Here is a 17,650-nt window from a genome sequence, read left to right on the forward strand (position 1 = left end):
TGTGAAGTCAGCTGGACATTGGTTACTTTCAGCTTTGTAAACATTAAGCTAGGTTAGCTGGGGATCTGTGTTCCTCTTGGGCACTCAAGCTAAAATGGTCTGGTGTGGGCCCCATATGGGTCCTTTCATATCGTTTCCCGTCTTGCTGTTCACCAAGCTATTGCTGAAGTGTGTGTGCATGTTGGTGTGTGGAGAGTAATTAGCATTTGAAGATCTGTTCTGACTAAGGAATCAGCAGGAGGTAAGGATTGGTGAGTGAATGAGTAGTATGTGAATTTGTAGAAGTCATCAACCTGACCTCTTTCTCTAGAAATGTGCTTCTCCTGTTGCCAGAAACAGTAATTTCTTGCAAGAGAAATGTTGTCATTTATTTATTGATTGCCTGAGAGATTCTGGAGCCTTTCACCTGTGGCTGCTCTCATGGCCTCTGGAACAGCGTGGGGACAAAAGATAGGTCAGAGCTGGGATTATTTCCCTTATCTCAGGGAAATGCCTGCCTTTGTAATCCTCCGTACTCCAGTTTGTAGGCACCATGATGGAAGCAGACAAAAGTAGAGATTGCATGACTGGGAATGGAGGGTGGAAGTATAAAATGGACTTGCCAAAACTCAGTCCTACAAATGCTGGTCAGGCCTGCCTGATGCTTCTCCTGTTGGCTGTACTCTGTCAGAGGGCTCTGTGGGAATGGGAATGTCCTGTATCCCTTTAAGGTGGGGTTCTGCAGCCTCTGGGAAAGCAAGTTGCCCACGCTGCAATCTCCTGGTTTAGAGACTGTGTTTCTTTGTGTCTGGCATGGCAGTGCCCTCCTTGTGATGGGTCCCCTAGGCTGCTGCTTTAATCAGCTTAGTAAAAAAGAATAATTTTAGCATGCTGTGGTGATTTTTCTCCCATCAAAGTTTGCTTTCATTACAGTCTTTGATAGCTGTGAGTTTGTCTTCCTCCCTAGAGGGTGTGACAGAGTTCTAAGAGACACCTTACTGTCTGTTTTATGCTATATGAAACTTCTGTTTTGTTGGTGATGCACTAACCTGAGTTCAGAAAAACAGCTCCAATGTTTTTTATTGGCTTAAAGCAGTAGGATACATGTTCTCTCTCCCACACTCACACGCACACACAAGCCCACCTTGCCATCCAAACTGAAGAGATGAGTTGGCTGGTACACAGAAACAGGTGAACAGTGTGTTCACCTATCCACAGACCCAGCTTCTAGCTGTTCTCATGGTTGAGATGTGAGCGAGATACACTGCTCTAGGGGCTCTGGCCTCCTCAGCTGAGCTGACCAAGTTCCAAAATGGCTTTAAGTAGAGCTCAAGACCAAAGCTCACCTGCTCGTGTTTTAAGCTAGAACTGTCTGTGGATTGCAGCTGTGTAGAAGGTGGCAGTGCATGACTGCACGTATTCATGAGCCAGGTGCACTCCTGCTGTTAAATAGTTTTGGTCTGACCATTAGCCCATTGTCAGCGTGCTTCTCAGGATCATAGAAATACACAGTCACAGTTGGGAGTCAAGAAATAACACCAGGCAAGCTACTGCTTGATATATCCAGGGAGGAGGAGGCTTCCTTCCACTAAACCTACCTTTGCATCTTTGCTGCTTATTCAGTTCCTGGTTTATAGTCCTGTGCTTCATCTCATCTGCTGGTTCTGGGGGTTTTAAGCAGTCCTGATAATTGATAGTCTAAATTTTACTCCTTGTGAAATCCCAGAGAGCATTGATTATGACTTGAGTTAAGCAAGTGGCAAATAAAGTCTCACAGGCTTGCAGCCGTAGGGGAATGATATGATGAATGTATTTCTTGTGAGCAGCAAAAGCTTTGGAGTGTTCTGCCAGCTCTGTTCTGGGCATCAAATGTAACTAGTAAATTGCAGCCACTAACAGCATTTTATTTGGGACATTTGCCCAAAACTTTGAAAGCTAATAATTTGTTTGGTGAAGTGGGTGTGAGGTGTGCTGAGAGGCATCTCTCCTCATTAATTACTTTTCTACCTCTGTCAGGACCAGGAAGCATAAAGGCATCCACAGAGCTGAAAAAGATACTTCTTAGGAACTAAATGACAGTTTGTGGATAAAAAGCACATCACATAGATTTTATTGGAAACTGCTTCTTGACTGTGTTCCAGCACCACTGTTGCATTTTCCCTTTCCTTTTTGCTTTTATCTAACCTCCTATTTAATCTCTGATCACTGACTATTTCATGCCCTTAATCCAGAGTAGAGAAAAAGAACAGTTTGCTCAGATTTACTTCTTGTTTCTTAGGCATTAATAGGAAATATTCATGTTTGGAAACAATGAAATATCTTTTCAATTATGTTTTCTACATGATAGTAAAATAAAATCAGATCAGCCTTCTGATGTTCTCCCAACCAGATGACTGCTTCAATCTGAAAGACTGTGAGAAATAGTCCTTTTTCTGTCTCTTCAGTTCCAGAAACCAAATGACTTCTCACCCCCTTTCCGCTTCGGGACGGTTCCCAACGGCAGCACGGAAAGGAACATCCGCAACAACTACCCTGAAATGCACAGCTACATGGTGAAGTTCAACCAGAGGGGCGTGGACGATGCGCTCTTCTCGCTGAAGACTGGGTGAGGCTTTCTTACATGCTTACTCACCACAGAAACCTGACTTTTTGCATGCTCGTCTGGAAACTTTACTTTTTAGGATTGAAAAACGAGCCTCTGTTATCATGCTGTGGTTAAAAGTATAGCCAGACCACACATAGCACAGTAGCACAGGAGAGTGACTCTCTGGTTCTCTTTGCCAGGTTTTTTTATTGACATCTGTTTAAAAGTTTTTTGTTTTGCTGTGTTTATAAGAATTTAAAAACAAAAAGAGAAAGAGGACTTACTGTATTCCTGTGTACATAATCCATGTGTGTATTGGTCCCAAAGACCTTGCTTCATCAAGATGTTCCATGCTGATGGGTTTTTATGCATGCAGAAGAAAAGCTCGCAGGTCCCTGCGGACAAAGGTTTTTTTGGAGCATTTATATTGTCATCTGGAAATTCCTTTGTTTTCCCTCCTTCAGTGTACAAAAGATTATGTTAATCAGGAAGCTGTCAGACTAATCCCACCCCAGTGTATCACCAGCTAATACAATATAATGGAAGGTAGGTTTGAAGCAAATAGTTCGGAAGTAGCCTACTCTCTGGAATATTTTAGTATCAAGGGCTAAACAAAACATTATTTAAATAATATGGAAGTATAAAAATGTAAGCGTTTCCTTGGGTAATTTTGGAGATATGGGAAAAATTGTTAGCAAAAAGCATGCTTGAATAGCTCATCCTTTGCAGTGAATCTGCAAAGGACCTAACTCAAAATGGCATTTTGCAAGCCTTTGTCCTGTGTAATTAAAGACCTACTCTCAGAACTGACCATTTTGGTTGTCAGAGCCCAGCCACAGCGAATAAAAAACATTTTTGCTTGCACTCATGTTGCACTCTTAGGAGAAAGTTCATTTCAAAGCACAAATTAAGATGTTTAGCCAATTCAATTACTAGATTGACTGAATATTCCTAAACCTGCTTGCCAGGTTCAGAGGCCCCCAGCCCATTACAAATGGCTGTACCATAGTTGGATACCGTCCTGGGAAGGCACATTTGCCAGGATAGTCATCATTCAGGAAATAAATATGCACTGTCCTGGAAATATATGGATGAGATAGAGGTCATCACTTGTGATAGATGTCATCCTGGCTTCATAGTCACCCTTGGACAGACCTCCTCACAGATAAACCCTTGAACTGAGATAATCACTATACTGTAAATATATGTGCAGGAGGTAGATTGTAAAGATAGTATGTGAGAGAGGATGTGCAACTGGAAGATCTTAGGTCATTTATCAGAAAATGTTTCATTTCAGATCTAGTGGGAAGATTTACTCATCAGCTGTCTTTGGGTTTGTGGAAGATGCAGCCTCCTGAGACTGTCCCCCACATCCAAATCAATTTGCTTCAGTGTGAAAAGGCTCTCATCAGGCCATTGAGCTCCCTATACAGCCCATAATAGGGATTTCTCCATGTTGAAACAGAATTTTTGTTATGATTTTCAGCTGCAAATTCTTTAACAAAGGCCAATTCAACAGGATAAACTATAAAGCTGCTCTCGTGGCCAGTTCACATTGGTAAAGATCTGGTAGTACTTTTCACAGTAACTGAGAGGTTAAACATAATGTCCTGACTATTATATTTGAAAAAAAAAATCATTTTTCTCAGCTAAGTCATTGGATATTGGAAAAAATATTCTCCTTACTTCAATCCCTACGTTGCTATCTAATATTGATATATTTTATAACGCATTTTAGATTCTTTTGAGATGAAAGGCAGTAGAGAAATATAAGCTATTCTTAAAGATATAGATCCCCTTGACTTCCTCTTCATTCATCTTTATCTTGCAGTGTGTGTGTATTCCAAATTTCCTTTAAGATCAGAAATGACGATTAGCAGATAGTCAGAAAGAAATAGACAATCCTCATTTATAACCCAGATTCACCTGTAAGACAGCTTTAAGCTGATTTTTATTTAACTATGGAGAAAGTGAAGATGATGCCTGAAGGATGGGATACCATCCAGAGGGACCTGGACAGGTTCAAGAAGTGGGCACATGGGGATTTAATGAGATTTAACAAGACCCAGTGCAAGGTGCTGCACCTGGGTTGGGGCAACCCCTGGTATCAGCACCAGCTGGGGGATGAAGGGATCAAGGACAGCCTTGCCAAGAAGGACTTGGGAGTGCAGGTGGACAAGAGGCTGGACACAACCCAACAATGTGCACTCAGCCCAGAAAGTCAATTGTATCCTGGGCTGCATCCAAAGGAGCGTGGGCAGCAGGATGAAGGAGGGGATTCTGCCCCTTTTGCTCTGCTTTGGTGAGACCACAACTGCAGTGCTGCATCCAGCTCTGGGGTCCCCAGCATAGGAAGGACATGGACTTGTTGGAGCAAGTCCAGAGGAATCCACCAAGATGATTAATGGGATAGAGCACATCTCTTAAAGGAAAGGCTGAGAGAATTTGGATTGTTCAGAAGACTTTAGGGTAACCTTCCTGAAGGGAACCTACAATGGAGCTGGAGAGAAACTTATTATTAATGCATGTAGTGACAGGACAAAGGGGAATGGTTTCAATCTGAAAAATTAGATATTAGGAAAAAAAATCTTTTGCATGATGGTGGTGAGGCACTTTACTGTGAGGTGGTGAAATTATGGATGTCCCATCCCTAGGAGTGTTTGCGGCCAGGCTGGATGAGGCTCTGAGCAACCTCGTCTACTGGAAAGTGTTCCTGCCCATGTCATGGGGTTTGGTACTAGGTGGTCTTTAAGATCCTTTCCAACCCAAACTTTTCTATGAATCTACATGACATATTGCAGTCCATCTTAAAGTGGTTAATTTCTTCCTTAGCTATCTAAAACCACCTTTGATTTCATGCAGATGTTATGTTTTCTGTACTATACCCTCTTGTTTCTTGCCTCTGTGCAGGAAGTTGGATGCTTTCATTTATGATGCAGCAGTGCTAAACTACATGGCTGGCAGAGATGAAGGCTGCAAGCTGGTGACGATTGGGAGTGGGAAAGTGTTTGCCTCCACTGGCTATGGCATTGCCATCCAGAAGGACTCAGGCTGGAAGCGCCAGGTGGATCTTGCAATTCTACAGCTTTTTGGAGATGGTAAGTGACAGGAAAAAGAAGTGCTGTAATTTTCCTAAGAAATACTGAGTTTTGCATGTAAGAAATGGAAGTTTCTGGCCCCGGTGCTTCAGATGTGAGTTGAGAACATGGAATTATTAATGGTGTTTTTTTAGAGGCAACACAACAAAGATGCGAGAATGTCACTTCTTTCTTGTTATTGATGCAGGGTAGCGGTATCATCAAAAGCCTTTAGTGCCAAAAGCACTAAAGTTTTCATAGAACAAGATCAGATGTGTGTTTGAAAAATATCTTATGTGAAAAACATCTTGTAAAAACAAGAACTCTGGTGTGAATTTTTCACTAGTTTTGAGATTTTGCCATGACCAAACCCACTAATTATACTGGACTGTCTGTGGTTATTCCATACTTTATAGCTCTAGACAGGATCAATTCATGCAGAGTTTACTGAATTAAAGGATAAATATTTCTGGATAAAAGAGCTAGATCAGATTTTCCAAAACCTAACCCACTCCCCCCCCCCCCCCAAAAAAAACCCAAACCAAACCAAAACAAACCAAGAAAAACTTGAGACTCAGAAGGATATTTTGGAATGAGGTTTTAATTAGAACATTATAGTAACATAGTTTGCCTCTTAATTTACAGAGAAAATGTTAATATTAATAAAAACTTCATGGGAAAATAAATTCCTTCTTAGCAAGTATTTTCCTGTCTTTCCATTTCACATTACATTTTACTGTGTCCTTTTTTTATGAATAAATAAAATTCACAGGTTATTTTATTTATAAGTATTCTTTTTCTCCCCTGAAATCTGAAAATAACATATGGTACTATAAATATGGGAAGAACATAACTTGGACTTACTTGAGAAAATTGGCCACCTGACAGATAGATTGTTCTGTTTCTTAAAAAGCCTAGTATGTCTTATTTTAGAGAAGGACATAAGTTCTCCACAAAGCTTCAAAGACTCTGTTATGGCACTACTTACATGTATGGATTTTTTTTTCTCTTGCCACTGGACCGGAGATTGAAAACGTAAAAAATGAACTTTTCTAACAACATGAAACAATTTGTCATCCTGCAAAATTAGTTTGTTCTGAGTGTCCCAATATGTGTGCATGTGAGAGTGTTTACCTCTCTCTCACCCCTCATGAAAGCACCATAATGGTAGTAAGTGGTGTATGAAATTAGAGTACAGAACATTTGCTCATAGCTGATACAAATTAGTAACATTTTTGATTGGTCAAAGCCCTTGTAAGTGTTGAATTTGAACAAAATTGAAGGGAAGAAAAACAAGCAAAAATACTCAAATGTTTTTTGGAACATTGCACCTGGTTTTAATGAGCTATGGATATGATGGAAACAAAAATTGATTGAAAACAATTAATATTTTGATTCCAAGTTGGAAACGCACAATGAACAAAAATACAATCTTTTTCATCTAGAAGTGATTAATTTTGGTCTACCACTAACAGTCACTAATTTTTCCCTTCATTGACCTAATGAAAGTGGAAGTTTGTGAGGCCACGTCTTCAGTCATGTGGTGGACAACTGTTTCAGGATCTCAGTGTAAACACCCAGCAAGTATCATAGCTGTGTCCTGTGGCACAGCTTGTTACGGCTAATATCAGGCTTTGGAAAAATCCTTGACTTTCCTGTGACAAATGGCACATCAGAAGGGCAGTCAGGATATTTTAGGGATGTTGTAGATGTGGAAAAAGTATGTGGAGACTGGAAATTACGTTAGATCAGCTTCTTGCTTTAAGTCTGCCCCAGTTTGAGCTCTTCAGCCATTGCAGGATTATCTAACCTGTTTCTTTCCTCCTGTCTGTCATTCTAGGGGAGATGGAGGAGCTGGAAGCTCTCTGGCTCACTGGCATTTGTCACAATGAGAAGAATGAGGTTATGAGCAGCCAGCTGGATATAGATAACATGGCAGGTGTCTTCTACATGTTGGGAGCAGCCATGGCCCTCAGTCTCATCACCTTCATCTGTGAGCATCTCTTCTACTGGCAGTTCCGCCACTGCTTCATGGGGGTCTGCTCTGGCAAGCCTGGTGTGGTCTTCTCCATCAGCAGGGTGAGTGCCAGTAACTGTCAGGGACGAACAGAGGCTTTATTCAGACAGTCCTAGGTACTGGAGATGGGAATATCCACAAAGACTGTCTAATACACAGGTGGCAGTCTGCACAGTGTCATCTTTGCACTGTTGATATTGCAAAAACATGTTAGTTTTTTTCTGTGACACCTCTGGTCTCTGCTGGGTTGTGGTAGAGGAAATGGAAGTTTCACATGGAGATGAAAACACAGGAAAAGACAAGTTAACTGTTACTGTTTGCTCCTCCAAAGTGAATTGTAATCAAGTGATGATGGTTGGCATGATTAGAAATTCAGGAGTTTTACATTGTCCTCTAAATTACAGCATTTCAGCTGACCTTTTGTTAACTAGAAGTGTGCCTTCATTGACAGTCAGAAGTCCTTAACCGAAAGGCATGCCCTGAACTATGCAGAAATCTTTTTACAGAGGATGACCACATAAACTTAGCAATTGCTTTATGCAAATCTGCTTTAGGGTACAACATTTACATTTAAAACAGATTCTAGCTATTTCTGAGTCATCTTCTACTATTAGTGTTGCTAGCAGTATCCCATTTGGAGTTTTATTTTCCTTCTTTCAAGCCACTGGCCCATTCTCCTGATCCATTCTGAAGTGAGGTCAAACCTTGGCATTTTTTAGCTCAGCATCTGATGTAGAAGTTACTTTGATTGTACAAGGAGTATATAATTACTGCATAACATATTGAAGAGAAATGACAAAGCCTTTTGAATGCAAGGGCACAGCCTCTCTTCTATATTGTTAGTTTCTAATGTGGTTTAGTCTGGAGATGAGATGGGGCATTGTGTTTGGCGACCCTAAGCTAAGAATACGTTATTTCATTCTGTGGTTATCTGTTGGACCTGGGCCAGGTTGGTGAAAGGTCTGAAAAGTGTTAATCATCTGCTAGCTGCTGAGAAATCATGATAACATGATGTGATGGTGTTCATTTCACAATTGACATGAATCATCAGGCACCATTTGGCAGGTCAGGGAATAAAGGAGCCCCTTTCGTTCTGTTCCTAGGGATAGCCCTTGCAAACAGTCATGGGTGAAATGAGCTTGTGGAGAATGTGGAGAAATTGGGCCCTTCTGTTGTCTGATTTGAAGCTGAATAGAGCACTTCTGCTTTCAGGGCTGTCAATTTAGAGCCTGTTATCACTGTTAAATTTAACAGAATGCAATTAAGAATTCTATTGTACCTCGATCAACCGCATGCAAAATACCTAAATACCTATTCTAGAGTTCTGCTCTTTCTCTGTTTCCTTTTCTAATCTGTACTGGTGATAAAGGTAGCTAAGTTTATGACAAAGGATGCTGTTCCCTTTTAAGATAGCTCCTGTCTCGTTGATTCACTGATGCCCAGATGATTTTCAGGGACCAAAACATACTTTCATCCTCTCATCCAAACAGAATCATTTGTCTTGATTCATTTATTCCCAAGGATATCATTGTCCCCATTTGCAATTCTGTGTTATACCTGCTAGATTTGACTAACTCTTACAGATGCAAGCAGGCATTCCTGCATCCTGGAGATACAACTTGAAACAAAGCAGAGGAAGAGGAATGGAGGGAAAAGAAAAATGTGAGGATCAAGAAAGAGGGTCAAAACGGCGAGGGTTGATAGAGCAGATCTGATTTCATTTGATTTGATTGTGCTTCATGATGGAAGGCTGATAGGCCCTACTATCCTGCAGGAACAGACTCTTGATGCACAGGGTGCTTCCCAGTTTAGGTCCCCCTCTGTGTATTCTTTGCAGGACCGCTCACCTCCTTCCTTTCTCTCATTTCAGGGTATCTACAGCTGCATCCACGGCGTGGCCATTGAAGAGCGCCAGTCAGCAATGAACTCCCCCACAGCAACTATGAACAACACCCATTCCAACATCCTCCGCCTGCTTCGGACAGCCAAGAACATGGCCAACCTGTCGGGGGTCAACGGCTCACCACAGAGTGCCCTGGACTTTATCCGCCGCGAGTCATCCGTCTACGACATCTCTGAGCACCGCCGCAGCTTCACCCACTCAGACTGCAAATCCTACAACAACCCCCCCTGCGAGGAGAACCTCTTCAGTGACTATATTAGTGAGGTGGAAAGGACCTTTGGCAATCTCCAGCTGAAGGACAGCAATGTGTATCAGGACCACTACCATCACCACCACCGCCCCCATAGCATTGGCAGCACCAGCTCCATCGATGGGCTCTATGACTGTGACAACCCGCCCTTCAACGCCCAGTCGCGCTCCATCGGGAAGAAGCCCTTGGACCTGGGCTTGCCCCCTGCCAAGCACAGCCAGCTGGGTGACCTTTACGGCAAGTTCTCCTTCAAGAGTGACCGCTACGGGGGCAGTGGGACCCACGACGACCTGATCCGCTCAGACGTCTCTGACATTTCCACTCACACGGTCACCTATGGCAACATTGAGGGCAATGCAGCCAAGAGGCGGAAGCAGCAGTACAAGGACAGCCTGAAGAAGCGCCCAGCCTCCGCCAAGTCCCGGAGGGAATTTGATGAGATAGAGCTGGCCTACCGCCGGCGCCCGCCCCGCTCACCTGACCACAAGCGCTACTTCAGGGACAAGGAAGGGCTACGGGACTTCTACCTTGACCAGTTTCGGACCAAGGAGAACTCACCGCACTGGGAACACGTGGACCTGACGGATATCTACAAAGAACGGGGAGATGAGTTTAAGCGTGACACGGGAGGAGGAGGGGGTGGATCCTGCACTAACAGGGCCCACCACAAGCATGGCTCAGGCGAGTTTGGTGGAGGCAATGAGCACAAGCATAGCGTTGTGAGTGGGGTCCCAGCGCCGTGGGAGAAGAACCTGACCAATCTAGACTGGGAAGACCGGACCGGGGCTAATTTCTGCCGCAGTTGCCCTTCTAAGCTGCACAACTACACGCCATCAACGGTGGGGCAGAACTCCACCCGCCAGGCCTGCATCCGCTGTGAGGCTTGCAAGAAAGCGGGCAACCTGTATGACATCAGTGAGGACAACTCGCTCCAAGAGCTGGACCAGCCGCCTGCCCCTGTGCCCGTGGCCACCAGTGCCACTTCCTCCTCCAAATATCCTCAGAGCCCTTCCAATTCTGCCTCGAAGGTGCAGAAGAAGAACCGCAACAAACTCCGCCGGCAGCACTCCTACGACACCTTTGTGGACCTGCAGAAGGATGACTCGGCCCTGGCCCCCCGCAGCGTCAGCCTCAAGGACAAGGGCCGCTTTTTGGAGGGGAGCCCCTACGCCCACATGTTTGAGATGCCAGCCAGTGAGACCACCTTTGCCAACAACAAGTCCTCAGTGCCCGCCACCAGCTACCACCACCACAACAACCCCGGCAGCAGTGGGGGCTACATGCTCAGCAAGTCGCTCTACCCCGACCGGGTCACCCAAAACCCTTTCATCCCCACTTTTGGGGATGACCAATGCTTGCTCCACGGCAGCAAATCTTATTTCTTCAGGCAGCCTGTGGTGGCAGGAGGGCCCAAAGCCAGGCCAGACTTCCGAGCCATTGTCACCACCAACAAGCCGGTGGTCTCAGCCCTTCATGGGGCTGTGCCAGCCCGTTTCCAGAAGGACATCTGTATAGGGAACCAGTCCAACCCCTGTGTGCCTAACAACAAAAACCCCAGGGCTTTCAATGGCTCCAGCAACGGGCATGTTTATGAGAAACTCTCCAGTATTGAGTCTGACGTTTGAGTGAGAGGGGAAGAGCGCGGGGAGGGACTGGGGATGTTTGTGGAGCACGGGAGGGTGGGGTGGGATCAATCCCATCAGCTACTCTCCTGAGTCATCCTTAGTTTGTGGGATACTGGAGTTGTGAGTAGTGCAGCACTGGTGACAAGTGCCACCTCTTTGGTTTCCCCTCCTCCTCCTCCTTTCCCAAGCCTCCCGTTTTATCTCTTTTTCCATGTTCTCGCTCCTCCCATTCTCCTCCATTCCTGGCCATTGCACTTTACAGTGATGTCGGAGTCGGATATCCTTGCTCATGGTTTCAGGAAGCAGAGAAAAAGGCAGGGAAGGGGTGGGCTGAGGAGAAGCAGCAGTGACTTTAGTGTTCACTTCTGCTGGCTCCCAGCAGGGAAGGGCATGTGCGCACACGTCCGTGTGTGTGTGTGTGACAGGAGGAGGCAGCAGCAGCAGTGTAATGGACATGCAGGAAAATATGCTTGCTCAGGCAACTGTTCCTTAAACTGCCTAGAAAAGAGTAGTGTTTGACATGGAGAAAGTGAAGGGAGAATAACAACACTAACTTGATGATGCACTTACATGTTAGGTATATTGAGGTTCTTGTTACATTATTTTGTGAAGACTATGGGGGTTTAGGGCTGAAATATATATATATATATATATATTTGCGTATATGCTGAGAAATTTTACGCTAAAATTTTGAATTGTCTGCTGGGGGGTGTGGAGGGAGGGAGGGAAGATTTGTCTGCAGGTCAGGCTAGTGGTTTCACTATGGCTATTACAGCCATTGATTCTATGGCAGACCAGTGGGAGAGAGAGAAAAGAAGTGTAGTATGAGTTTGAGCCTCCCCAACTCCAGGGTTGGTTTCCCAAACTTAGACAAAAGATGCTGGTTTGCACAGAAAGAAGAAGGATTTGAGGAAAGAGGCACAGGGTTGATTCGTTAGCTGTGAGCTGCTCACTAGTTCTGACATTCTTCAAGGGTGGGAGCAGTATATAGTAAGGGTTTGCCTATCTGTGAGTATATACGATAACTGCATACTTGAAATGTCTGTGAAGAAAGCAAAGTAAACCCAGTATCCTATGAGGTGTCTGGAGAACAAACACAGTAGAACAGAGCTTAAGAGTAGGAAAAGGTGGGGAGTTTTTTCACTGTCACTTCAGGGGACACCAGACCCATTTTGGCATGTCCTTTTAGCAAGGACGGGAGAGAAAGAAGGAGCTTAATCCTTCTGCTCTCTCTACACTTGGCCAGCAGGTTGGAACAAAAGGAATAGGGTGCCCTCTGCCAATGGTGGAAAGGAAAAAAGAAATTCCATAGAGGGGTGCGTGTGGTGCTGGTGGACTGTTTCAATGCCTCCTTGCACATGTGAAATGGGAGGAGGGTGTATGCACCCGTGGGAAATACATGTGTATATTTACTATTGAATGTACAGAGGAAGTACACAGCTTGTCTTCCTGGGAAGGGATGTGCTTGAATAAATGCCAGAGAGCACAGAAACTTGTGCTGAAGACTGAAGATGTACAAAGCTGAGATGTGCGTGTATGTGTGTGTGTGCCTCTGTGTGAAAGAGAGAGATACTAGCACAGGTGTAAAGCTGGAATAGCCTAGGGTTTCCCATCCCTGCAGTTGTAGTGACAGCTTTCCTGGTGCACTTAGTATCAATAAGAGTGTTTTTTCTTTTCATTGTATCATTTTAGATGCAAGCTAATCTAAAGGAAAAGGAGCAATGGTAGGAGTGAGAAGCTGAACACACCTTTCATATGTCATCTATCTCCTGAGGTGGGGGTGTGGACCGACCTCTCCCATCCTGAGAGATATGGCAAAGTCTCTATGGCTTATCCTGGGTCTGTCCCAGTGTCTCAATCACCATGGCTCACCAGGTGAAGGGTTGAGAGAGTGCTGTGCTGAGAGCATGCTGAAGATTGAATCGGAAGGGAGATGGCAGCCCTGTCTTTATGAGCCACATTTCTTGAGCTGAAAGCCACCTCTCTCACATTCCTCACCACACCATGGTTGATGTTATCTTATCGTTCTCTTTTTAAGCCAACAGAAGGCCTTTTATTTATTTACCTATTTATTTTATTTCTTTTTTAAGCTGAGGCGGGGGGAGGGTGGGATTTACCTATAAAGTCAAAGTGTGTGAGGAGAGGGTGGACAGGGTTGTTGAGGGGAATATTTTCTTACATTTCACAGAGGAAATTAAGGAGGAAAGAGGGGAAGAATCTTTGTGATGCCACCCCCTCGTCTTTGGGGTAAGGGAACTTCTTACTCTTTCCCTCTTCTCTCATTACAAGTACAAAAAGGAAAAGAAAAGAGAAAAAAAGAAACCAAACAAATTAACAGAGCGATCTGCAATCCAGAACACATGGCAGCTTGTCAGACACCTCTGATAGCAGCCACCAAGAAGGCGTTCCTTTCTTTTGTAAATATTTCTTTTTTATTGCGTTTTTGTATAAATTGGTGTTTCTCTTCTCGTGAATATTCAGGTCGTGGGGTGGGAGGGAGGGGAGGTTTGTTTCCGTTCTGTTTGTTTTCTATGACTTTTCAGGCTGCATTTTTGGAAGCGGTTTACGCAGGTCGAGGCCGTATGAATGAGGAAAAACAAAAAAAAAAAGAGAGAGAGAGAGAGAGAGAGAGAGAGAAACCCATGTGTGTTGTGTTCCCCTGAGGCCCCTTGTATTGCCCTGTCACCTTTATCTTCATGAATGGAAGACGCCGGAACGTCACTTCAAGCCTTGCCAGCAGGGTTTCATGTTTTGATGGGAACACCCCCAATCCCTTTTTGCATATAAACTCTCTGTACCAGCATCTCTCTGTGGAATTTGGGCCTCAAGGCACTACACTGTCTTGATAGTGGTGGGGTGAACCATCAAGTTGGCCACTCAGGTTGGACCATCATTTTGACATTAAGAGACTTCTCCAATGCTACTTTGGTTTAGAAATCTTGGACCTGGGAAAGCTCGTGATAATTTCTGGTATTTCCTAAGGGCTTGGGGTTGGGAAGCTTGACAGCTGACGAGGGCAGCTAATCTCTTTGGTGGTTATCTCGGTACTTTTCCGTCCCTCCCCACCTGGAACGAGGAAACCTGGAGGGTGGTTCTGCAGGGAAATTAAGCTGAAAACAAACCAAAAAGAAGTTAATGGAACTTTTTTCAAATCTCTTCTTAAAGGTTCTGATTTTTGTGTTCCGGGTTGAAAGTTGGTTCGTATTTTCTCCGAACTGGTCTGTCCCTTGTTCCACTGATCGGCAAATGATAGTTTGCCAAAATCATTATCTAGTATTCTTGCTGTTGTAGCACTGTTAACACTCCGAGTGCTCTGCAAATATTAACTGTGCCACAAACCACTCAAATGAATGCTCTAGGGCAACCAGAAAAGAAGAACTGGAAATTCTGGACTGAACCACTGGTCTAACCACAGGAGTCTGGTATTTTGCCTTCTCCCATAATATATTAGGCCACGTGTCCATCAGGTTAATCCTTTCTCCTATAAGTGATCTTTTCTGGTTGCTTTGTTTATTTTAGTTCTGACAGGTCAACAAGTTTTTGGGACAGAGATGAAGGGGAAGGGGTGGGAGGGGGGAGGGTATTATTCATAATCAAGAAAATAAATCAATGATGTTATTAAACTCTGATTATATATTTAGAATTTTAGATTTGGTGTATTTTCATTGTAAGTATTCAAGTGAATCAAACAGGTAATATTAGCAGCAGGTGTTGTCTATACTAGAAAACCACCCATGTGCTGTTTATTACCTGTCCAGAAAAGAATGGGATTTCATACCAGAGCCTGACAAAACTCCACATCCCCTGCCTTACCATTTCTCTCTCTCTGCTGCAGAAACACCAGTATTATCTGGGGCAGTGGCTGGGAACATTTCCTCTCTCTGAAGTTTTCTGCACACAAGAATACTGAGCAAAAACCATTGTGTCCTCTACAGTTGGTGACCTCTACTGATTATTTGCAGACAGCCTCCCAGGAAAGATTAGGCACCTTTGGCAGTGTTTCTGACATTTACCTCCTTGCTTCTAGCCAGAGGCATGGCTCTCTGAGAGGTATTTTCATGAGCCATGTTCTTCTGAAGTGGTACTGGAGTGTATGTACTTGGCTGAAGGAGGATGTCTATGAAGGAGATTGAGGAAATATGCAAAAAATATCAGAAATGTGCCATACACGGTAGAAAGCAACTGGCAGGTAGAACTTGCAGCCATGGATCTCCACATCATAAACCTTGTTGGAGTATTCACACTGGCTTTTTACTGTAGTGCAACACAACACGGGCTGGTGTACTCGTTCTCTGTCTCCCATCATGCCTCCCAGTGAGGGCAGTGTCAGAGCTTGCAATGTCACATCCTAAGTGGGCAAGAAAAGCTGCAGTCAGAACTTGTTGTCAGTTGAGACAATGAAGCACACCGTCCCCCCCTCAACAACAGCAGCAACGAAAAATCCCATTCTCTCTGAAATCCAGCATGCATTGTCAGAACTCTCCAGGTGAGAACCCCAGTGGGTTCAAAATGCTCAGCAATATCAAAGTATGAACTTTGCCTGTAGGGAACTGGTACTTCAATTTCCAGCATACTGAGGGAGGAAGCTTCCTTTGTGACTTTGCGGAGGATTTGATGGAAGGGTTAAAAGTTGCCAGGATGGGCCTCTTCTTCAGCAATGTTTGCTGATGTTGAGCTCCTCACTCCGAGAAGACACTAGCATCCATCTTGAATAGTGCCCCTTTGTACATTCAGATCAGGCTGTTGCTCACAGCAAAATTGCCAGCAAAAGAGAGAGGGGGGAAATAAAAAAATTAATATGATGGTGGTGACAGGTTGGAGTGATCAGAGATACCTCAGGGATCTTCATAGGCAAGTCTTTGCTTTAGAGCTTTCTATCAAATATGGCATATCCTCCCACCCATTGCTTATCAACAGATGGAAGCAAGCCTGGGAACACAGCCAATGATCAGACTTAGGCCTTTCACACATCCTCCACTCCAGTCAAGCAACCTTTGATGAGCCCTTCTCTTGGAGAAGGGTGGGAGGTTGCACTTCCCCACACAGGTTTGGTTGCCAAAAAGAAAGAGAAAATGGAAGCAGATAAAGATCAGGAGTGTTGATGAAAGGACTTTGTGCTGACCCTCTGTGCCCTTGCTCTATGGAATTACACTCTGCCCTTTCTTCTCTATCCAAGCTGGCAAAGGGTAGGGTCCAGTTATGCTTCCTTTCTGTGGCACATGCCTGGTCACCGCAGCAGTCCCTGGGAGCTGTGTGCGAGAAAGGAACCAAAGTGCTGGCAACGAATGGGGACAGAGTCCAAGCCATGATCCCCATCTGCACCCACTCTTTCCCATAAGTGCTTCCCTGCTGCTGAACACACCTGGCGTGTCCACCTGGAACACACCTACCATGCTGCTGGATGCTGCAGGTAGTTACATTGAGATAGTAACTAGTGGGACCTGATTGTTGTCCCCACAAGGGCTTATTTTCAATTTGCAGCCAAATAGATTTCCAAGCCATAGACCCTCGCTGCATTTACCTACACTTCCCTGTGGCTTCCTCTCTCCTCCCCCATCAAAGGCAAACTGGGGTGCCGAGTGTCTCACTGGCAGTATGAACACTATTGCTTCATCTTCATCCTGGGCCCTCTGGACCACCCTGGGGCTGACTGCAGACAAACCTGGGTGTCTGCCACTAGAACAGCAACAATGAAAACCACTTTGCAATTGGCTTTCAGTTTTTTTCTCCATTTCTTGAGATTCCCCAAATTCCTCTCCTAGCCATGCCATTTGAGTGAATTCTGGCACCCTTCTGCCATTGCTGACAACAAAACTGACACAGCATAAACTTGCTTGTGTATAGAAAAAGGCAGTGAAACTGTGTTGCAGAGAGCAGGACTCATGTCCGCAGATGTCAAGGGTACAGTCCCCTGAGTGCTGAGGTGAAGAAGGAGTTCTGTGATGTGTTAGTAGTTCAGATCTCTTAACCTGCTGGCTTCCTGACATTAAAGGTTCACAGCAAGCACTGGTATACACTCCAACAGGTCAGAAAATAAGAAAATAATTCCATGCTGTGGAACAGGGGTTCCTCTGGGCACGCAGAAACATACAAGGCATACTGGGGAAGTGAGACATACATGAGCAAACCTGAGACAGCAAGAAGCTGTGAGGTTTGTGTGCCTGTATGTACACGCACACACACACACACGACACAGAGTACATTGCAGTACACTT

The 17,650-nt window shown here is 44.5% G+C and overlaps 1 protein-coding gene across 1 annotated transcript in view; it reads left to right on the forward strand.

Annotated features, from left to right (window-relative positions):
• The window catches only part of LOC132328157 (glutamate receptor ionotropic, NMDA 2B), an 80,940-nt gene extending 69,467 nt beyond the window's left edge, over positions 1 to 11,473 (forward strand). Inside the window, exons 8-11 of the mRNA XM_059847917.1 lie at positions 2,424 to 2,584; positions 5,474 to 5,661; positions 7,481 to 7,719; positions 9,528 to 11,473. Of these exons, the coding sequence (XP_059703900.1) occupies positions 2,424 to 2,584; positions 5,474 to 5,661; positions 7,481 to 7,719; positions 9,528 to 11,435 (2,496 nt within the window). The 3' untranslated portion in view covers positions 11,436 to 11,473. The remainder of the gene's footprint in view (positions 1 to 2,423; positions 2,585 to 5,473; positions 5,662 to 7,480; positions 7,720 to 9,527) is intronic.
• The last annotated feature ends 6,177 nt before the right edge of the window (positions 11,474 to 17,650 follow it).

The sequence above is a fragment of the Haemorhous mexicanus genome, chromosome 5 (genome assembly GCF_027477595.1).
Source record: "Haemorhous mexicanus isolate bHaeMex1 chromosome 5, bHaeMex1.pri, whole genome shotgun sequence".
NCBI lineage: Eukaryota > Metazoa > Chordata > Aves > Passeriformes > Fringillidae > Haemorhous > Haemorhous mexicanus.